Source organism: Pelophylax lessonae, assembly GCF_965119305.1.
Source record: "Pelophylax lessonae genome assembly, chromosome: 1".
Lineage (NCBI taxonomy): Eukaryota > Metazoa > Chordata > Amphibia > Anura > Ranidae > Pelophylax > Pelophylax lessonae.
The window spans coordinates 755088211-755111377 of record NC_138768.1 but is presented as its reverse complement, the minus strand read 5'-3'; the positions used below and the strand labels follow the sequence as shown (position 1 = coordinate 755111377).

Genomic DNA, 23167 nt, shown 5'->3' with positions numbered 1-23167 from the left:
TGATATTTTGGCAGCTGGGCGAGTTGAGCTGCATAGTAATATTTCTGGAAATGGGGCACTCCCAAACCTCCCCTGATCTTGGGAGTGAAAAGGGTAGGTTTGGGTAAACGCGGTCTAATTTTGCCCCAAATGTAGGTGGAGACACGGTGTTGGAGAATGCGGAGAAAGTGGGATGGGACCATAATTGGGAGCACGCGGAATAGGTAGAGGATCTTGGGGAGGAGAGTCATTTTAGTGACCGTTATTTTCCCTAACCAGGAGAGAGAAAGGTGGTTCCACTTAGCCATAAGGGAGGTGAGGTGAGTTAGCATAGGAGGGTAATTCGCAGAGTAAAGATCCTGTGGGTTGGCTGTGAATTTAATGCCCAGGAAGGGGATATGCTTGTCAGCCCATGTAAAGGGGAGAGTGTCAGTGAGTTGGAGTCGTAGGGCGTCAGGTAGAAAGACATTCAAAGCAGTAGACTTTTGAAGGTTTATACGCAGGCCCGAGGCGTTACCAAAGGTGGCGAGGGTGGACAGCAGATTTGGAGCGGAGATGAGGGGGGAGGTCATGAAGAGCAAGATGTCGTCGGCAAAAAGGCAGAGTTTGTGAGCATGACCACCCAGCTCAAGTCCTTGTATATTGGGATTGGAACGGATGAGGATAGCAAGAGGTTCGATAGCGAGAGCAAAAAGGAGGGGAGAGAGGGGGCAGCCTTGTCTGGTGCCTCTTTCAACTGGGAACCTGTCTGATCGAAAGCCGGCATAGGAAACTAAGGCTGAAGGATTACTGTACAGGGCCTCCATCCAGCGTAGGAAGTGGGCTCCAAACCCCCACTTGCGTAGAACACAGCGTAGGTAAGGCCAGGATAGTGTATCAAAGGCCTTCCTTATATCAAGAGACACAAAGCAGGTAGGTATGCGACGAGTACGGGCTGCATGTGCTATAAGTGTTGCCCGACGGATATTGTCACTGGCTTGGCGTGAGGGGATGAAGCCAACTTGATCCCTGTGGATCAAGGAGCCTATATGAAGGTTGAGACGGTTAGAGAGAATCTTTGCTAGGAGTTTTATGTTTTTATGGGGCTTAGGGAGCATGGAAATGGAAGCAGTGAGGGATTCAGCTCGGAAGGAGTGGTCAGAGAGTATGGAATTGAAGGCAGCCACGAGCAGCGGTGCAAGTATGGGAGCAAATTTCTTATAATATGTTGCTGAAAGACCATCCGGGCCGGGGCGTTTACGGGGTTTAAGAGCTTTGATAGCCTCATGGATTTCCTCAGCAGAGATCGGTTGATCAAGTGTAGCCTTGTGCGGGGCGGAAAGGGTGGGCATGGAGATAGAGGAGAGGAGGTCGTCAACTTTAGCTTGTTGGAAGGAACCATCAGCTTGGTAAAGGTCGGTAAGATGTCTACGAAAGTGATTGATAATTTTCAATGTATTGCTAGAGTAGGAGTTATGGGAGAGTTTCAATCTAATGAGTTTAGGAGTATGGTCCGCATTGCGAAGCGCTAGGGCCAAGAAAGTGTCCGGTTTATTCGCTTTCATGTAGAAATTATGACGCGATCTGCGCAGAGTTTTTTCTGCTGCCCCTGTTAGGAAGAGATCCAGCTCGAGGCGGGCTTTTTCAAGCTCCGTTCTGGAACTGGGAGATGGGTGCATCTGAAAGGCGGCAGAGGCTCGCGTGAAGGCTTCCTCCAAGCGCTTGTGCTGGAGGCGCTTTTCTTTGCGCAGAAAAGAGGCCTGGCTGATGCACACTCCCCTAATGACTGGCTTATGAGCTTCCCATAAGGTTAGAGGGGAGAGATCAGGGGACGAGTTATTCTGTACATAGTGATTACATAGGATTTGCTAACAGGCTATCGTTAATATACCAGGCGGAATGGGTTGGCCTGGGGATTAGTGAGGTTAAGGAAATGGAGACCGCGCTGTGGTCGGACCAGGCGATCGGGACAATCGTCGAATTTAATAGGAGGGGGGTGGAACCAATGGTCAAGAAGATATGGTCTATGCGGGAAAAGATCTTATGTGGGTAGGAGTAGTGGGTATATTGGCGTCTGGCAGGGTGTTGTTCTCTCCAAGCGTCCAGGAGCGAGTGGCGGTTAAGGAGTTGCTGGAATGTAAGGCGAGAGGAGTTGGAGGAGGGGGCAATAGGGGACTTGTCCAGGAATGGATAAATCGTGTGGTTAGAGTCACCACATATGATAAGGGTACCACGTTTGTGGGCGTCGACGACGCTCAATAAGTGGGAGAGGAAGGAGAGTGGGCGCTTGTTAGGGGCGTAGTACGAGACAATCGTGACGTCACTATCGACTAGGTGTCCTGTCAAAAGTAGATATCTCCCGTCGGGGTCCTTGATTTCCTTAATGGGAGTAAAAGGAGACGTACGGTGGAACGCAATGAGGACTCCCCTTTGTTTGGAGGAGGCGGAAGCGGTGAAAACCTGGGGGTATTGGCGACCAAAGTATTTGGGGGTAGATTGTGGTGTGAAATGGGTCTCCTGGAGGCAGACTACGTGGGCCGTGGAGGCAGCGAACGAGCGGAATGCTTTGGTACGCTTATTGGGGGAATTGAGGCCCTGAACATTGAGTGTGAGTACATTCAGTGGCGCCATAGCTAAAAGCGATTATGTGGGGTCGGTGGGAGGGAGTGTGGTCTGGGGGTGTGGATCAGGCGGCCCGCCCCTGGGGGGACACTCAAAAAAAAAAAAAAAAAGGGGGGGGAAGAGGATGGAAGGGCCGGAGGGCAAGAGCGGAAATAGAGCAGAGAGAAGAGGGTGTAAGATGGAGATCTAGTACAAGGCTAGTGTAGTCAGGTCAGGGAAGTAAGTGCGTCCTGTGGCGGGTAAATGGGATTGCCACCAAGGACAAAAATGGGGTCCAAAATGTACCTCAAAGGGGTAGTGGTGGACCCGTGTTGGGGGTCAGTGGTCGGTCTCCAAGACTCCTATAGCCTATCAATGTAAAACTTGTTAAGTGAATAGCATATTGGTGCCCGACCAGCGAATATTGGGTATTGGGCTTCACTTCTAGTTGCGGAGTAAAGTGTAACAAAACTGAGGGTGAGACCAGAGGGTAGAACAAACCATGGAGATCATGAGGCAAACCAACATACGGTGGGGGGAAAGAGGCGGTGAGACTTGTAGGCTGGTATATTGCAAAAAATAGAAATAAAAATAAAAAGGGGGTACAAGCATCACCTGTGTGAAGTCGAGTTCAAGCCTTTAGTTCAATAAACCATGTGTAGGATGAGGGAGAGAGGAAAAATCTGGGCAGAAGTAGAAACAGGTTATGGGTGGGGGGTTGGAGAGGAAAAGAGGGCGAGTGGGGAGGGAGAGAGGGGTGATGCGGAGGATAGATAAGTCGATAGGGCACAGGAAAGTGGGAAGGCAGGAGGTTGAGAAGGAATAGGGAAAAGTGGGGGTAGAGGGAAAGGGAAAGAGGGGGTGGTGAGGGGGAGGGGGGAAATATGGGGGGAAGGAGGGGGAGGAGGGGAAAAAAAGGGGGGGGAGGGGAGAAGGGAGAGAGAGAGCTGGAAAAGAGTAGTAGAGCAAGGAAGGATCGAATAGTAAAGGGAAGGAAAGGAGGTGCAAGCAGTCAAAGGCATGAGTAGGTACAGGCGCTCATGTGGAGCGGCAAGGAGGGCTCACTGTTGGAGCGTGAAGTAGGAAGTGGGGTCCTGATGGTAGTCCTTCAGTCCATGGAGTCTTCCTGGAAGTGCCCCCTCTTGTGGAAGCTGGATGAGGTCTTGGGAGCATGAGGTTCCTGAAGTTTCTGGGGAGAACGTGAGGCGGAGCGGCGCCGGGAGTTCCTGGTTCAGATGGAGCAAGATGGAGTTCCTGAAGTGCTTGGTGAAGGTCATCAGCCGATCTGCAGAGATAGGATGAACCCTTGAAGGAGAAACGTAGTGCAAAGGGGAAACCCCATTTATAGATGATATGATGTTGCTGGAGAAGCTGCAGATGTGGTTTCATCTCTCTTCTTGTTAATGTTGCTTGGGAAAGATCCTGGAAGACTTGGTATCGGTGGCCTTGGAATATCAGGGAGTCCTTGTTGCGGGACGCCACCATTAGTTGCTCCTTGGTGTGAAAGTAGTGGAGTTTCACAACTATGTCCCTGGGGGGGCCATCAGCTGGGCGAGGGGCCAGGGTGCGATGGATGCGGTCCATCTCCAGGCGCTCGATGGGTATAGATGGAGCTAATTCTTGAAATAGGGCAGTAACGGTGGATTGTAGATCTATGACTGTTTCGGGGATGCCCCGGATGCGCAAATTAGAGCGCCTGGCCCTGTTCTCAAAGTCCTCCAGTCGCGCTTGCAGGGAGAGATTTTCTTCACGCAGGGTTTCCAGCTCCTCTGTATGATTGTGGGTGAGGATGTCGATTTCATCGACATGTTGTTCCAAGGCTGTGGTACGATGGCCCAGATCCCTTATCTCGTGTGTCAGCCTTTCAGTAATGGTGTCTGAGGTGTGCTTTAGGGCCTTGGTGAGCATCAGCTCGATTTGCCTCAGGAGATCCGGGTGTCCCGCATCAGGGAGAAAGGCAAGGGGAGTGAGGTTGAAGTCTGTGTCACGCTCGCTCTCTCTCACGGCAGGCAGCCGTGGTGGAGGAGCTGTGAGGGATGCTGAGAGGGATGCTGCTAGCCCGGGAGCCGATGCCGCCGCCATTTTAGAGGAGGCCTTCAGGAGGGCGTCTTTGATTGTTTTGCCTCTGTGTTTCTGCTTCGGTCCGCCGTAGACCATCGCAGGATGTACCGGAGGTTAGCGGGTGAGCGTAGCGGGGAGTGAAGCCGCGATCAGTGTCGGGTGCCGAGGCTATCAGGCTATAGTGTCGCCGGAGATGCGGAGCTTCAAGCAGACATGTCTGTCTCGAGCGGCTCCGCGCATGCGCCCCTCTCCACTTTACATTTTTATTTTAATTTGCCTACCCTTGATCTTTAGCAAACACCTCTATTTTGACCTTCCTTCGGTGCGCTGCTTTTTCAGTCTGAAACAGGCAGGATGATGAATATATGGGATATTAGCTAAGCAAAGGATATAAAGCAGAAAATATACTGATAAATTCACAGCAGGCAAATCCCATCATTTATTGATGACAACAAATTAGGTTAGGTGTGTACCAAATTCCTTTGCTAACCCAGGTATTATTACTTTCAAAAAGTAGTGGTGACATCATCACTGTGCTGCACAGTTGCAGAGAAGAGTTGTAAGAGGGACCCAAAAGGTTCCTCTTACACAGGGAGGGGTGGGGCAATACAAAACTAGTCACACCAAGTTAGAAGAGAGAGCAGCAGTGACTGGTCTTATTACAGGAAGCTCCTGCACATATACATCATACTGGAGTTCTGCACAGATGTGGAAAAAATACACAAAGCTCGTCAAGATGCAAACAAGAATAAACATGCCTCTTGTATATAGGAAATGCTTATCCCAAAAATCAGCTTTAGCAAAGAAGCATAATATGCCAATGATCAAATCCCATTAAAATATTTAATGAATGGTGCAGAAGATAAAAAAAAATGTTTTTGTATTTGTTTTTGGACGAAAGGGTTGGAAGCTTTTGAATTTTTTTTTTCATTTCCATCATTTTCATTGATTTTTGTCATTATCTGCTCTACCTGAAACTAAAAACAAACTCAAAGCCCATCCCTTCAAAACTGCCTATCCAGTGTTGGCAGGAATCTGTAGTTCACTCTTTCTAGGGAAGGTAATAATCATATTATTTTTGGAGTTCTACTTTAAATATTGGTGCAGAGGTTGTCATCATGAAAGAAGAATATTCTAGACGATAAAGAATGCTGACTTCTCTATTTGTAAGCTTAAATGGTTTATTCTACTTTTCCCACATAATTATTTTACGATGTTTAACCCAAGATGTGATCATATCCACAAAATCACATCATAATCAATATGGTGGCCCATGGACTTTTATTAACCACTTCAGCTCTGGAAGGTTTTACCCCCTTAATGACCAGGCCATTTTTTGCGATTCTGCACTGCCTCACTTTACCGAAAAATTGCGCAGTCGTGCGACGCTGTACCCAAATACAATTTGATGTCCTTTTTTCCCCACAAATAGAGCTTTCTTTTGGTGGTATTTGAATCACCTGTGTGGTTTTTAGATTTTGCGCTATAAAAAAAAAAAGAGCAACAATTTTGAAAAAACAATATTTTTTACTTTCTGCTTTGAAACACTCCCAATAAAAAATGTAAAAAAATCTAATTTTTTTTATCAGTTTAGGCCAATTTGTACTCTACATTACATATTTTGGGTAAAAAAACAAATCCCAAAAAGGAATTTGGTTTGCGCAAAAGTTATATCGTTTACAAACGACGGGGTATATTTTTGGACTTATTTTATTTTTTTATAAGTAATGGCCACAATCAGGGATTTTTAGCGGGACTACGACATTGCAGCGGACAGATCGGACCCCTAACTGACATTTTTGACACTTTTTTTGGGGACCAGTGACATTAATACAGTAATCAGTGCTAAATAATATGCACTGTTACTGTATAAATGACACTGCCAGGGAAGGGGTTAACACTGGGGGTGATCAAAGGGTTAAATGTTTGCCTAAATGTGCTTACTGACTGGGGGGGGGGGCTCTGTAACAGGCACACGGAGATTGGGGTCTCAGTTTAGTTGAAACTCATGATCTCTCTCTCTCTCTGTATGACAGAAGACCCGCCTACTTTGTTTACATAAGCAGGCAGATCTTCTGTCAGTTTCTGTGACGATTGCGGGCGGCCATGGCGATAGCCGCCGCTCCTCCCACGGTCTGACTTCCGCTGTGTCTAATCACAGCATAAGCGCGTGCCGCCGAGACGGCGTGCACATAGTCACGTCGATCTACGTGATTATGCGCAGCCGAGCCACCCTGCCACAGTAAATCTGCGTGGGGCATTTGGCAAGTGATTAAAGTCCATGTTCTTGCTCTACATTCAGTAGATTTAGGCTTAAAGCAAATTTGTAGTTTGAATCTAAAATTCCTCACTCCTCAGTAGCATATACTTTCATTTACTTGCTGCTTCTTTCAGCCAGGGGAAGTAAAGAAAGATACATGTTTGTGTATATATACCCAGCTTTCATTTGGGTTGAGGCTACTAAATATCACTATTCTAGTGGCAGGGCAGTGCAGACATAAACAGTAATCCAAATGTACAGCTCTTCGGATGGCAGGTAATGTTTTGCTCCCAGCAGTCAAACTTAGAAATTAATCCAGGTAACCCAGCTCCATTGTTCATCAAATCACACACTTAAGTGGGGTACACACTAGTAGAAAATCTGCCAAAAATTCCTGTCCGAGGTAAAATCGTACGATTTTCGGCTACTGTGTACACAACTTTCAGCAGCTGATGCTGACATTTTCAACGAACAAACACCAAAATTTTCATCGTCTGTCCCCAGCACGACCAATTTTTGTTTAATGTGTACGCAGTACGTCTGCGAAAAATCGGATACGAAAGACTGCGCATGATCTGATGTTGCTGACGACCCGGAAGATTATCATAAAAAAAACAGAAATGGATAATTCGTATCTATATTTGTTGCACTATGAACTGAGCACCGATTCTCTCTATCTCCATCTATCCACACATTCAGTGTAAAGGGGATATGTAAAGTCTATACACCAATATTGATATGTTAGAATACAGAAGCCTCGGGGGTCACACGTATACGTACTTACATCACACTCTATGAACAAATGTCCCCAAAAAAAAAAAGAAAATCGGACGACAAATTTCATGAACATTATGCACTATCAACTAAAAACGGTAAACGCTGAGCAAGAGAGAGAAAAATCAGAGGATATTTTGTCTGATTTTTGTTAAGTGTGTACGAGCCTTTAGGGGTTGCTTTGTTTGCATGTTGTGATGTTACGACCTGCCTGCTTTGTCACTGGGCACTGCTCTTCTTATAGTTCCATGACTGCTCTAAAGAGGTTCACAGAGCATAATGATAGTGAATGAAAGCTGAACCTGTTTCTCTTACGTCCTCTGACAGTCGCCGCCCGTTCAGTTAGCCTTCACGAATGGGTAATGCGCCTCTCTGCAGGAGTAGGCTAGGCAGTAAAAAGGTTAACAAACAACAAAAGCTTTTACACATAACACACCTCTAGGGGGCTGTTCCTCAGCTATTACCCATCAGCCACTAGGAGCTGCTTTTCAGTTTTATGCTGCCTAGCGTAGGAGTCATTGTGCCAGTCCCTCAGCGGGACAGGTTTCACGGGTTATATTCCAACCTGTTCACGGTTCCCAGGTAAGAGGGAAAAGTGCGTCTGTTTCTGGACCTCAAGTCTCTGAACCGCTTTGTGCGGGTGCAGAGGTTCCGGATTGCATCCATCTGGTCAGTGGGGGCATCATTGAGTCCAGGGGGCTTCTGCTCTCCATCTACTAAAAGGTTGCGTTTCTGCACATCCCTATCTACGGAGGTTATCAGCGGTATCTCCGCTTCGCAGTGGCAGAGGAGCATTTTCTATTGTGACATTACCCTTTGGTCTTGCTTCGGCTCCCAGGGAAGTCACCAAGGTTTTGGCTCCGGTGCTGGCTTTGCTGCGCATGAAGGGGATTACGGTCCTCGGTTTTCTGGACAACCTCCTGTTGTGGGCGGGCTCATGTGCCGCTCTGTCAAGCGATCTACAGGTCGCGTTTCAGGCGCTCCAGGAGTTCGGGTAGACCATCAACTTTCAGGTGTTGGCACTGACCCTGTCATTTTGTCTCAGTTGCCTGGGGTTGGTCCTGGATTCCGCTTACGCAAGGTTTTTTTCTCCCAGGGTATGAAAATTTCCGACCCTGTGGGGCAGGATTGGGTCCTTCAGGGACAATTATCTCTCCTCTCTATGGGCCTGCGGGCGGTCCCTGGGTCTGCTGGTTTTGGCCTTTGAAGCCATTCTGTTTGCTCCGTTCCTGTTTTTATATTTCTTTATTAAATTTTCCAGGTAAAAAATTATTTACAACACTCCAATCGCTGGAGAATTTTTTCATATACATTTTACACATATTACCTTTTATCCCTTTTTTTTTTCCCCCCCTCCCTTCCTTATCCCTCCCCCCCCCCCCCCCCCCGTCTCTTCTTATCATTCGACTCCTATTATTTCTCTGTATTCCCTTGTGTCCTTAAACTCTTGCCACTCATCCCAAATCTCCTCTTCATTCCCCTGTTCTTCCTCCTCCCAGGTCCTCAGCTGCTCCAACTTTCTTATTTTCTCTACTTTTAACAGCCATTCTTTCCTGGAGGGGGCCTCTTCTTTTTGCCAATTAAAGGGAATCAAGCTCTTAGCTGAGTTTAATAAGTGAGGGAGTAATGTTTTTTTATATTGTTTCACTGACATATGGGTTCCATGAAACATGCATTTCCAAGGATCCAAGGGAATATCTATTTTAGTAATTTTACTTATTAATTCTATAACTTCACTCCAGAATACTTTAATTTTTGGGCACTCCCACCATATATGGGCTATAGTCCCTACCATCTGACATCCCCTCCAGCAAAGTCTTGAACTCTCTACCTGAATTCTTCCCATCTTATCAGGAGTGTTGTACCACCTTGTGATCAATTTATAGTTCATCTCCTCCGTGTTGGTGTCTATCGCGGATTTATGTACTAATTGAAGGCTCTTATCCCACTGTTTGTTGTTACTACACGGGCCGAGGTCTCTTTCCCATTTTTCTTTTAATGTTATTCCTCTCTCTTTTGTTATTGTTAATAGTATTTTATACACATTCGAAATATTGTTTATTATCTTATCTTTAAGACATAATTGCTCAAGAGGGCGGAGGTCGTTTTTATCTCTCAATGGCTGCGGTAGTGACAATGTGAAGTGCTTTAGTTGGATATACCTCCACTCATTTATCTTCCAGTTTTCTTTCCTTTGTTTCAGCTCCGCCAAGGTTATAATTTTCCCCTTCTCTACTATATCCCCTAATTGTGCTTCTCCTTCTTCTATCCATTTACCCAATTCCTTCTCTTCCCCTGGTGCAAAAAATGTTGTGCCCTGTAACGGGATCAGTGGTGAATTGTGTTTCCAATTTTCTTTTTTATGTATATTATCCCAAACCTTAATAGCATGTCTTGTGATTATATGCGTGTTAGTGTCCAGATTTCTAAACCTCTCAGGTATCCATATAACTTTTGCTAGGTGTGTACCACTCATCGTGCTTTCTATTACCACCCAATTTCTATCATTATTTTTTTTTGTCCATTCTATCACCCTTGTGAGTATTGCTGCAAAATAATAATTTTTAAAGTCGGGTAGGGCTAGTCCCCCTTGTCCCTTACCTTTACATAGTGTAGTATACTTTACCCTTGGCTTTTTGTATTTCCAAATAAAGCGGGATATTAATCTTTTCAGTGTTTTAAAAAATACTTGAGGTAATGAAATCGGAATCATCTGGAATTTATATATAATTTTTGGCAGGATTATCATTTTTATCGTATTTATTCTCCCTATCCAGGAAAAAATTCTCGGAGATAATCTATTTAATTCTGATCTTACTTCATTCAGAAGTTCTAGAAAATTTGTTTTGTAGAGTTTTTCTGGAGTTGGGGTTAATTTTATCCCTAAGTATTTAATCTCATCTTTTCTCCAGTTAAACTGAAATTCTTTTTTTAACATCTCCTCTTCTTGTTTAGGGATATTAATATTTAATATTTCTGATTTTTTTTGATTAATTTTTAAATTGGATAGTTCTCCATATTGTTTCATTATTTTAATTATGTTGGGCAAAGTAATCCTCGGATTACTTATGTAGAGCAGGATATCATCTGCAAAGGCAGATACCTTATGCTCCACTTGTCCCACCTTTATGCCCCCGATGTCCACACTATTTCTAATAGTTGCCAGTAGTGATTCCAAAGATAAGACAAATAACATCGGAGACAAGGGACATCCTTGTCTTGTTCCATTGTGCATTTTAAACGAGTCTGACAAAGTTCCATTGACCTTTACCTTTGCAGTTGGTTGATTATACAAAGTTTTGATCCAGGCTAACATTCTAGGTTTTATTCCCAACTCCACTAGGGTGTTTATCATGAACTCCCAGTCTACCCTGTCAAATGCTTTTTCCGCATCTATTGACAGAAGTAGACTGGGAGCTCTGCTTTTTACCATATGGTCTATTAACAGTATAGTTTTTATCCCATTGTCCCGTCCCTGTCTCCCCGGGATGAATCCTACTTGATCATTGTGTATCCACTCCCCCATTAGGTTCTTCATTCTAGTGGCCAAAATTTTTGTGAATAATTTAGTATCAACATTAAGTAGGGAGATGGGTCTAAAACTAGAACATAGTACCGGGTCTTTTCCCTCTTTCCGTATAACTGTGATTGATGCTGACAGGGCCTCTCTACTCATCTCGTACTGAGTCCCTATTCCGTTTATATATTCTTTAAATCTTGGGATTAAAATGTCCTTAAATTTTTTATAATAACCTATGGTAAACCCATCCGGTCCTGGGCTTTTACCTAGACTCGTTTCTTTAATAGCTCTCTCTATTTCTTGTTCTGAGATTGGTCTTTCTAGGAATGTTAACTTTTCCTCATCTATCTTTGTCAATCCTGCGTCTACAAGGTATTTTTTGATTTTCTCCCTCCTTTCTGTTTCATTCCCCTGTATCTCACCTTTCTTTACTGCATACAGATTTGCGTAGTAGTTTTGGAATTCTTTGGCTATTCCTGTCGTTGTTTGAATTATTTCCCCATTTTTATTTTTAATTTTATCTACAAAATTTTTTCCTTTCTTCTTTTTCAGGATTTTTGCTAGGTTTTTCCCAACCTTATTACTTTCAATGTATTTTTCTTTTATGCATCTTTTCATTTCCTGCTTTATTTCCTGTTCTAGTAGATCTTTCAATTCTTCTCTCTTCACCTCAAGTAAATTATTTATTAATATATCTTGTGTATTTTTATGTTTTTGCTCTAATTGATGTACTTCTGTCATTAGCCTAATCTTATCTTTTATTCTTTCTTTTTTCCTTTGGGTCCCCTTTGAGATAAATATGCCCCTCATATAAGCCTTATGAGCTTCCCATACCATGTCTTTTGGTGCATCTTTTGTATCGTTTATTTGAAAATAGAATTCCAACTCTTTCACTATTTCTTTTTCCCACTTTTTATCTCCAAAAATCTCCTCATTTATTTTCCAAGCATCCATCCTAGGCCGCTCTTTCGCCATTTTTATTTTTACCATAATGGGGGTATGGTCCGACCAAGTCTTGACCCCAATCTCAGCCTCGCTTACCCTTTCGATCCACCTATGTTCGATTAGTATATAATCCAATCTTGAGTATGTTCCATGTACACTTGAGTAACATGTATAATCTCTATCTTTCGGATGGAGAATTCTCCAAATATCTGCCAGTTGATTTGTAAATAATTTTTCCTTTATTTTCTTTGCCTGTACTTTATTTATCCGTAGGGTTTTTGATGTGGTATCTACTTTAGGGTCGAGGCAGAGATTGAGGTCCCCTGCCAGTATGACTCCTCCTTTTTTAAACTCCATTAATTTTCCCAGTACTTTACCTAGGAAGTCTACTTGTCTCTCATTAGGGCTATATATATTTACTAGGGTCAAATCTTCATCTCCTATTTTTCCTCTTAGAAAGAGGTATCTTCCCTCTGGGTCTACCATTCTCGACTCGAGAGCAAATCCAAGGTCCCTAGAGATGCCAATGGCTACTCCCTTGGACTTCCTCCCGGGTGAGTCCGCGTAATACCAGGTAGGATGGCTCTTAGAATATAATCTAATATTAGTTGCATGAGATAAATGAGTCTCCTGTAAGAATGTCAGATCTGCCTTCAAATAACTAATTTCTTTTAAAAATTTTTTCCTTTTTTCTGGAGAGTTTAAACCTCGGACATTGTAAGATAATATGTTAACTATAACCATTGTTTCTTAATCTTCATTACTGTCTTTCTCTATCATCTCTTCAACTCTAAGGTGGCCATAAAAACTGTTCAACCAACACCAGGGATCCCTAAGAGATGGCATTAATCCCTCTGATTTTTCTTGTCTTTTGGGTTCTCTTAATTCTTGTATTTTCTTATAGGAGACGTTTTGATCTATTGACTTCTTTTTCCCTCTTTCTTCCCCTTTCCTCTTCCCACCCCTACCCTCCCCTCCCCCAACTATTCCCGGTCCCTCCATCAGGGTTGTCGATTCTCCTTCCTCCCTTTCCAATCGACTTGTGGCCGAGGTCGAGCTCTGCTAGTGGTCACCGTTCCCTCCCATCTTCCCTACCGTAGGGTCTAATGGTGACGGCCCGCTGATCTCCATAGGGCCACCTGTTTTTTATTCTTACTTGCTCCTCCTCCCCTCCTCCCCTTCTTCCGCCAGCCCTCCCCCCCTCCCCCAATCCCCCCGGTCCCCCCAGTCCCTTTTCATCCTTTTGTTTTCATATTTTTCTTCTGTTTCCACTGATTCAATTCTCCTTCATCAACTTCTTCCTCTGGGCACTCCTGGTCTGTCCAGCCTGGAATATCTATGAGTGGGATTTTTACTGCTTCACAAAAGTCTTTGGTTTCCTCTGGGTATCTAAGTAGTACTGTCCTCCCATCTCTTCTCACTCCTAAGCCTGCAGGGAAGTTCCAAAAGTATTGTATATCTTTTTTCTTTAATATTTCTACCATTGGTCTAAGAATGCGTTTTCTGTTAATTGTCTCTTTTGCCAGGTCTGGGAAAATCTGAATGTCCTCCCCGTCATATTTTAATTCCGGTCTACTTCTCATTTTCTCCCAGATCTGGGCCCTTGTCTCGTATTTATGGAATCTTGCAATCACATCTCTTGTTTTCTCTTTTGGTAGATTGGTTGGTTTACGCAACCTATGAATTCTCTCAAACTCAATTTTATCTGTGGTCGCCTTTCCCAGCAGAGGGTTAAATAACTTCTCCAGGGTTTCTTCTAATTTTTCTGTTGGCCCTTTCTCTGGTAATCCTCTTATTCTCAGATTTTTTCTACGATTTCTATTCTCCTGATCTTCGATTTTGTATAACATATTTCTCTGCTCCATTTTCATTTTTCTCATTTGTTCTTTTAGATTTTTTAGTTCTTTTCCTTGGGACTCCACCTTCTCTTCTATTTCTTCTACTCTGCCCAGAATATGCCCAAAGTCGACGTGTAAGGTAGCCATCTCGGCTTTGATGGATCTTTCAAGGCTGGCAAACATTTCCCGCATTTCTGATTTTGATGGTGGATAATCTTTTTCATTAAATTTCTCTTCTCTATTCATGTCTCCATCCTCTATTGTTATACTGCTTTCTCTTGACACTTGTAGGCTTTCTTCTCCACTTACTCCTATATGCTTTTGATTCTTAATTTTCTTGGTTCCCTCTGTATTTTGTTTGGGTCTAACAACCGGTTGATCCTCTTGCTGTGTGTTTTGATCTTTTCCCTCAGATGTCATGTATTTTTTAATTGTTCCTGGGCTTGCTGTAGTTTTTGGAGGTTTCCCTGCCACTTCCTTTGCCGGTTTACCTCTCATTGTGGATTCGGCTCTGGGGAATAAGCCCTCAGTGTAGCTTCCTCTTATGTCTCAGTATGAACTAAATATCATATATATCATTCAGTGATTCAGGTAAGAGAGGTCCCACACTTTTTGCACGACGGTCTCCCTAGTTCTTAAGCTATAGACTCACGCATGATAATATAGCTGTGCTACCAGGGGAAGCAGTTTGTTGAAATCAAACGTATGAAAACCCTGGTGGTTTCCCCTCTCACTCAAGCACTCAGACTCCCGCACATCTCTCAATGCGCGCAAGCAAGATCTGAGGGGCCTCCGCACTCACCCAAGTGAGTAGAGTCTCGCACTTTTTCCAGGGCCGTTCAACTGGCTCCTAAGCATACACTCGTAAATAAATACTGTAGCAGTGCTTTCTAAGAAAGCTAGTATTTGAGATTGGTCATATAGGAATTCTGGGGGGTTTCCCCTCTCATTCAAACAGGCAGAGTCCCGAACCTTTTCAACACAAACCCACCTTCTCTTAAGCCTTATACTGGCAACCAGGACCGGGTCGGGGCCTCCAGGTAGCGGGGTGGGTGGGGGGGCAGCGGGATCCAGCTAGGCAGGCATCGAGGCTAGGTGAGAGAGCATTCCCTCACATCTCTCTGGGCGGTGGCTCAGAGACTCAGCAGGCCGTCGGGATCAGCTCCATTAGCAGGCTCCTCCCTCCATCAGGGCTTGGCTGCTATCTATCTATCTATCTATCTATCTATCTATCTATCTATCTATCTATAGCTATCTATAGCTCGTTTGCTCCGTTCCTAACGAGATCTCTGTCAGCAGAGGTTCTTACCTGGGGGGATAAAATCCTCAGTCGTTGGACAAGAGGATATCTTTGAGCCCCCTCATGAGGGTGGACTTTTCGGGGTGGCTCCTGTCACCCGCTCTGGCGCAAGCCAATTCTTTTCTACCTATGCTGGGGACAGTGTTTACCATGGGTGCCAGCCTGTCGGGCTGGGGTGGAGTTCTGGGCACGCTTTGTCGTCTTGGAGCTCCGAGCAATCAAGTTCTTCTTGTTCCCTTGGACGACTCGGATTCAGAGTCGCCTCTGTTCATGTTTCACTCGGACAACGCTACGGCTGTGGCTTGCATCATTCGCAAAAGGGATCACCGAGGGTGCCCGGGCAGCCCAGGCGGTGGCTGGGGTCCTGTCTTGGGCCGAGTTGCGCTTTCCAGCGTTTCGGCTGTTAATGTTCCGGGAGTGGTGCACTGGCAGCCGGACTGTCTTCGTCGCCAGTCCGTGGACCAGGAGGAATGGTTCCTGCATCCAGGGGTGTTTCGCCTCCTGTGTGCCCAGTGGGGGTCTCCGGACGTGGTTTTGTTCGCGTCCCAACTCAACATGGAGGTGGGAAGGTTCGTGGCCAGAACCCGCGGCCCTCTGGCAGTCACCACGGATGCGTTGGTGGTAACGGGACACCAGTATCGGCCTGCCCTCCGATTCGACTGCTGTCCTGGTTCCTCCAACGGTGACGTCGGAACAGGTTCATGTATCTCTGGTGGCCCCAGACTGGCCTTGTCGGTCTTGGTACGCAGACCTTGGGCGGATGGTTGTTGAGCCGCCCTGGCAGCTTCCGCTGTGAGACGTTCTACTGTCTCCAGGGCCGATATTCCGTCCTGTTGTACAGTCTCTGGCTTTGTACAGTTGCATGGCTGTTGAAAGCCAAGTTTTTTAAAGGATAGGGTCTCTTGGATGTTGTTGTTCCTGCCTTACTGAAGGCTGGGACAGCTAATTCCAGGAAGATTTACCATCGTACCTGGAGGGCGTATATTGTCTGGTGTGAGTTGCAAGGGTTTCATCCACGCTCCTTTTCGGTAGTGAGGGTTTTGGCCTTCCTGCAGGAAGGTGGGGATCAGCCCTTGGCGCTGGGCACGGTTGTGGGTCAGTTGTCGGCCTTTACCGGTTTTCTTCCAGTGTCCCTTGGCGACTAACTCCTTGATTCGCACCTTTACTCAAGGGGTGCATCGTCTGGCTCCCCTGAGGAAGGATCCCTTCCTTCGGTGGGGACTGACTTTGGTTTTTTGTTCGTTTTTTTCTTAAAACAGCCTCCCTTTGCGGACATCAGAGAACCAGCTCTGCCTGTGTTGTTCCAGAAAGTTGCCTTTCTGGTGGCTGTCACCTCTGTTTGCAGAGTGTCGGTATTGGCGGCTCTGTCTTGCTGGTCGCCTTCTTTGGTCCTTTATAGGGATTGCGTGGTCTGGCGACCCACTCAGTCTTTTCTTCCTGCGGTGGTGTCTGCTTTCCACCTCAGCGTGGTTTCTTCCGTTGCTTCCGCCTTGGGCGTAGCCCAAGCGTCTCTAGGACTTTGTCCTGTGTTTCTAGCGTGTGGTCCGGGCGGTCAGGTTTTTGCCTGTCTGCCACGGAGTCTTTTGGGAAGTCTGATTTCTTGTTTGTCCTTCCGAGGGCCCTCAGAGGGTTCGGCTGTGTCCGCTGCAGTTTTCTTCCGGTTTGGATCGGACAGACTTTGGTTTTGGGCCTCTTCACTATAGGCTCCGGTGCCCCCCTTTTTCCTGTGAAGGCAAATTCTACTAGAGCCGTCATTGCCTCTTGGTCTTTCCGCCATCAGGCTTCCTGAGGCTGAGGTGTGCATTGTGGCGACGTGGTCGTCTGTGCGCACTTTCACAAAATTCTACTGATTTGATGTACTGGCATCCTAGGATGCTTCCTTTTGGCCGCAAAGTTTTGTGCGCCGCGGTTGTTTTGCAGAGACGTGGGTTTCTGTCTCTTCTTGGGGTGTATTTGTCCAGGGTTGGCTCCTGTGAAGCTTTTGTTGCCCTGTTGGCTCAGTTTTTTCGACTCTGGCCTGGTTGCACATTGCCTTTTCTTGGTTGCGTCTTCCCACCCCTCACACCTTCACTGCTTTGGGACATCCCACTCGTGAAGGCTAACTGAATGGGCGGCGACTGTCAGAAGACGTAAGAGAAAATAGAATTTTTGTAAGAACTTACCGTAAAATTCTCTGACAGTCGCCACCCCCCCCTCTTCTTTTTGGGGTTGATAGTCTTCATGTACTGCTTGCTACAAAACTGAAGACCAGCTCCTAGTGGCTGATGGGTAATAGCTGAGGAACAGTCCCCTAGAGGTGTGTTATGTGTAAAGGCTTTTGTTTGTTAACCTTTTCACTGCCTAGCCTTCTCCTGCAGAGAGGCGCATTATCCACTCGTGAAGGCTTACTGAACGGGCGGCGATTGTCAGAGGACTCAGAGAAAAGAATTTTACGGTAAGTTCTTACGAAAATTCTATTTTTTCCTGCAGTCAAAATACAAATATCATGGGGTACACAGAACTTGACTTTGCAGGAAATACTATAAAACCCTAATCACCAGAAAAAAACAGGTACAGCCCTGCTACTTACTACCCAGCATTATGTTTATTACTAATTTGTAGGTGTGTTTTACCTGTGATTTGTAACTCTATTTTATTCCTTGTAGGCTCCCTAACTATAGAGGATTGTTTGGTTCCTATAGACCTTAAACTGGCTGAAGCAATACATAAAAAGTGGAAACAATCAATAGAGGTTCGTTCCTATACACAATTTATGTAAAATATACAGTATTGTGTGTGTGTGTGTGTGTGTGTGTGTGTGTGTGTGTGGTTTCGTGGCATGAAATAAAACTGCATTGGATTTTACCTGTATATGCGTGAATTCTGAAATCTCTATTGCAGTACTGTGGATTGGGTCTTTTCTGCTAAATGATACTGGTATTCTCTCACTGCATGTCCATAATGTAGCGACAAACTACAGCAGGCATCATGCAAGTGCTATTCTGATCTCCTGCTTTCTCCTTAAGTTACATTTTATTACAGAAATAGAACATTTTTATCCATAAATATTAGGAAAATTGATATTTCCCCACTTGTTCATCCTTTCCACGATTTACCCATTCAGTGAATGGGAATTCTAACTGTTATATTTAAAGACATACAGTGCCTTGGAAAAGTATTCATACTCCTTGAAATTTTCCACATTTTGTCATGTTACAACCAAAAATGTAAATTTATTTTATTGGGATTTTATGTGATAGACCAACACAAAGTGACACATAATTGAGAAGTGGCAGAAAAATGGTTTTCAACATTTTTAGAAATATGTTAAAAATGTGGCATGCATTTGTATTCAGCCCCCCTGAGTCAATACTTTTTAGAACCACCTTTTACTGCAAATACAGCAGCAAGTCTTTTTGGGTATGTCTCTACTAGCTGGAGAGTGACATTTTTGCCCATTCTTCTTTGCAAAATAGCTCAAGCTCTGTCTGATTGGATGGAGAATGTCTGTGAATAGCAATTTCAAGTCCTGCCACATATTCTCAATTGGATTTAGGACTTTGACTGGGCCATTCTAACACATGAATATGCTTTGATCTAAACCATTCCATTGTAGCTCTGGCTGTATGTTTGGGGTCGTTGTCCTGCTTGAAGGTGAACCTCCGCCCCAGTCTCAAGTCTTTTGCAGACTCTAACAGGTTTTCTTCTAAGATTGCCCTGTATTTGACTCCATCCATCTTCCCATCAACTCTGACCAGCTTCCCTTTCCCTGCTAAAGAAAAGCATCCCCACAACATGATGCTGCCACCACCATGTTTCACGATGGGAATGGTGTGTTCAGGGTGATGTGCAGTGTTAGTTTTCCGCCACACATAGCGTTTTGCTTTTAGGCCAGAGCACATCCTTCCACATGTTTGCTGTGTCCCCCACATGGCTTATCACAAACTGCAAACTTTCAACTCTTCCAAAAAGGCCAGATTTGTAGAGTGCACGACTAATAGTTGGTCTGTGGACAGATTCTCCCACCGGAGCTGTGGATCTCTGCAGCTCCTCCAGAGTTACCATGGGCCTCTTGGCTGCTTCTCTGATTAATGCTCTCCTTGCCCAGCTGGTCAGTTTAGGTGGATGGCCATGTTTTGGTAGGTTTGCAGTTGTGCCATACTCTTTCCATTTTCGGATGATGAATTGAACAGTGCTCTGTGAGTTGTTTAAAGCTTGGGATATTTTTTATAATCTAACCCTGCTTTAAACTGCTGTTTTTTCACTAAGGTTCTCTAACGAACCTCTGATGGCTTCACAAAACGGCTATATTTATACTGAGATTAAATTAAACACGAATTAGGTGATCTCTGAATGCAATTGGTTCCACTAGATTTTAGTTACGGTATCAGAGTAAAGGGGGTGGAACACAAATGCATGCCACAATTTTTTTATATATTTATTTGTAAAAAAAATGTTAAAACCATTTATCATTTTCCTTCCACTTCACAATTATGTGCCACCTTGTGTTGGTCTAACAAATAAAATCCCAATGCAATACATTTACGTTTTTTGGTTGTAACATGACAAAATGTGGAAAATTTCAAGGGGTATGAATACTTTTTTAAGGCACTGTATGTTGTATGTACTGTATTTTATATATTATACTGTACATATGTCTGTAGCGGGTCATAATTATTACAAATGAAATGATATATGCACAAAAAAAATACCTAGCATTCCATACATGAAATTCATTAACACATGTGCTTTAGTATTTAATAAAAATACAGTAACCCAACAACAGTAAAATAGTTGGAATTTTAGGGTATTACATCTGCAGTAGTTACATTCCAATGCTACACTGTAACATTCCAAACATCTGTAACTAGGTGCAAGATAAGTATTTGTTCTCACCATCCTCCTACGGAATTGTTTTGGCTTGAAAATACTTGATCCCAAGCACTGCTGCATTAACTCCCTGTCACAATGAAGGTCCTTGCATCTGTCAGTGGACATAGGTAAACACTTTTACCCTCGAGAGGTGATTTCACCAGTGCATATCGGGATTCTTTCCCTTTTGTCAACACAGGCTCCTGGTGCTGGGAGGAAAGTTATTGCCCTGCAATGATGATAAGCATAATCATGAATTATAAAGTTGGGGGACAGACTCTTGGTCACCATTCTCAACCCATTTACTCTGATGAAACAATGTTTTATTTTATCAATTACCCTTTCTTTAATCGGGTTTTTTTTTTTTTTTTTTATTGATGCTGGAAAATATTTTAAATGGAATGTATTCAAAAATTACATCAGCTTCATTATAGGTATCATTTTATTAATGTAAACATTCTATTATTATAGACAACAAATAAGTATAAAATAAAAAGGAGAAAGTGTACTATGTACACTGTACTGTGCATGGTCGCACCATAAGATTTAATGGAAAAAGTCCCCTCACTGCTAGCCTTGTCCATATTGTAGCAACCAGATCAGATTTACACCTGCACTGTAGGTGATGGGTATTTGGAGCATTTTAGTTGTTTTGTGTTTTTAATTTCCTAGTTTTTTTATTCCTCAGGAGAGGCATAACCAAGAAGCATTATCCTATCAACTTCTGTTCGAAGGTAATCTTATTTTATTTTCAACCTTCGTGTACAGTGAATCCATAAAATATTCACAGTGCTTCACTTTTTCCACATTTTGTTACGCTACAAAATGCATTCAATTTATTATTTTCCTCAAAATTCTACCAACAATATGCCATAATGACAACATGAAAGAAGTTTGCTTGATATCTTTGCAAATTTATTAAAAATAAAAAACAAAAAAATGTACATGTTAAATTACATTCTCACAACCTTCGCTCAATACTTTGTTGAAGCACCTTTGCCACCAATTACAGCCTTAAGGCTATTTGATTAGGATGCTACAAGCTTGGCGCACTTATTTGTGGGCAGTTTCACCCAGTCTTCTTTACCGGACCTCTACAACTCCATCAGGTTGGATGGAGAGCACCGCTGATGTTCAATCGGGTTCAAGTCGGGGCTTTGGCTGGGCCACTCAAGGACATTCACAGAGTTGTCCCATAGCCACTCCTTTGTTATCTTGGCTGTGTGCTTAGGGTCGCTGTCCTGTTGGAAGATGAACCTTTGCCCCAGTCTGAGGTTCACACTCTGGAACAGGTTTTCATCAAGGATATCTCAGCGCATTGCTGCATTTATCTTTCCCTTGATCCTGATCCTAGTCTCCCAGTTCTCACCGCATAAAAACAACCCCACAGCATGATGCTACCACTCCCATGATTCACTGCAGGGATGGTATTGACCAGGTGATGAGTAGTGCCTGGTTTCCTCCAGACATGACGCATGCCATTTAGGCCAAAAAGTTCAATCTTTGATTCATCAGATCAGAGAATTTTGTTTCTCATGGTCTGAAAGTCCTTCAGGTGCCCTTTGGCAAACTCCAGGCAGGCTGTCATGGGCCTCTTACTGAGCTGCTGTCTGGCTACTCTACCATACAGGACTGATTGGTGGAGTGCTGCAGAGATGGTTGTTCTTGTGGAAGGTCCTCCTCTCTTAACAGAGAAACGCTGGATCTCTGTCAGAGTGAACATCGGGTTCTCGGTCACCTCCCTGGCTGAGGCTCTTCTCTCCTGATCATTTATTGGCCAGGCGGCCTGCTCTAGGAAGACTTCTAGTGGTCTCCAAACTTCTTCCATTAATGGATGATGGTGGCCACTGTGCTCATTGGGACCTTCAATATTTCAGAAATTTTTCTGTACCCTTCCCCAGAGGTGTGCCTCAATACAGTCCTGTCTTGGAGGTCTACAGACAATACCTTGGACTTCATGGCTTGGTTTGTGCTGACATAAACTGTTAACTGTGGAACCTTATGTAGACAGATATAGACAGGTGTGTGCCTTTCCAAATCATGTCCAGTCAACTGAATTTACCACAGGCGGACTCCAATCAAGTTGTAGAAACATCTCAAGGATGATCAGTGGAAACAAGATGCACCTGAGCTCAGTTTTGAGTGTCATGACAAAGGCTGTGAATACTTATGTACGTGTGTTTTTTTGTTTTGTTTTTTTAATAAATTTGCAAAGGTTTTAAACAAACTTCTTTTACATTTGTCATTTTGGGGTATTGTTTGTAGAATTTTGAGGAAAATAATGAATGTAATCTATTTTGGAATAAGGCTGTAACATAACAACAAAATGTGGAAGAAGTGAATCTCTGTGAATACATTCTGGATGCACTTTAGTACGTCTCATTTTACTTAGTAAATACAGATAATGTTGTATATTTTAATTAGAGTAAAAAGTGTTGCAGTCTAATATATGAGTGATATGGGTGCTGAGTTTATACTTCTGTGAAGTGCAATGTAGAGAATGCTGTTTAAAACATTTTATAAAAATCACATTAGGCTCTTTGCTTGCACTTTTCATGTGACTCTATATTTTAAAGTGGAAGTAAACTTTGCCTAATAAAAAAAATTGGCTCCCGGGTGGTTTAAGCCATCATGTTCTAGTATAGTGCACCGCATATTAGCATGTTATGACAGAATGACCTGTCAAGGTAAGGCCTCTAGTGCTGCATTGTGGTGCTTCCATCTTCACATAGTCTTCCTTCTGGGTTCTGTCTGTTTGTTTGGCCTTTTGAATGGCTGGGCCGCATGTATACAGCATTCACATCACCACAGCACAGGTCCGGTGCTGTGCATGTTTGTTGAGCTGCACATGCTGGCTCAGTGAACATTAACAGCTGACAGGCAGGAGGAAGCCTATAGGGCAGAAGAGACCGATGGGTCTTTTCGGTTATAAAAACCCTACCTTGTCAGGAAATTCTAAATAAATAGGTTTAATACCACTTTAAAGCTGAACTTCAGGCAACAGCTAAATACATAGATGAAATACATAATTGAGAGCTAATAAACATGCCAAAGGATTT

General features: G+C 43.9%; 1 protein-coding gene across 1 annotated transcript in view; it reads left to right on the top strand.

Moving 5' to 3' along the window:
* The window catches only part of N4BP2 (NEDD4 binding protein 2), a 337469-nt gene that overhangs the window by 218285 nt on the left and 96017 nt on the right, over positions 1-23167 (top strand). The window contains exons 10-11 of the mRNA XM_082258615.1: positions 17903-17988; positions 20797-20842. Coding sequence (XP_082114741.1) covers positions 17903-17988; positions 20797-20842 — 132 coding nt within the window. The remainder of the gene's footprint in view (positions 1-17902; positions 17989-20796; positions 20843-23167) is intronic.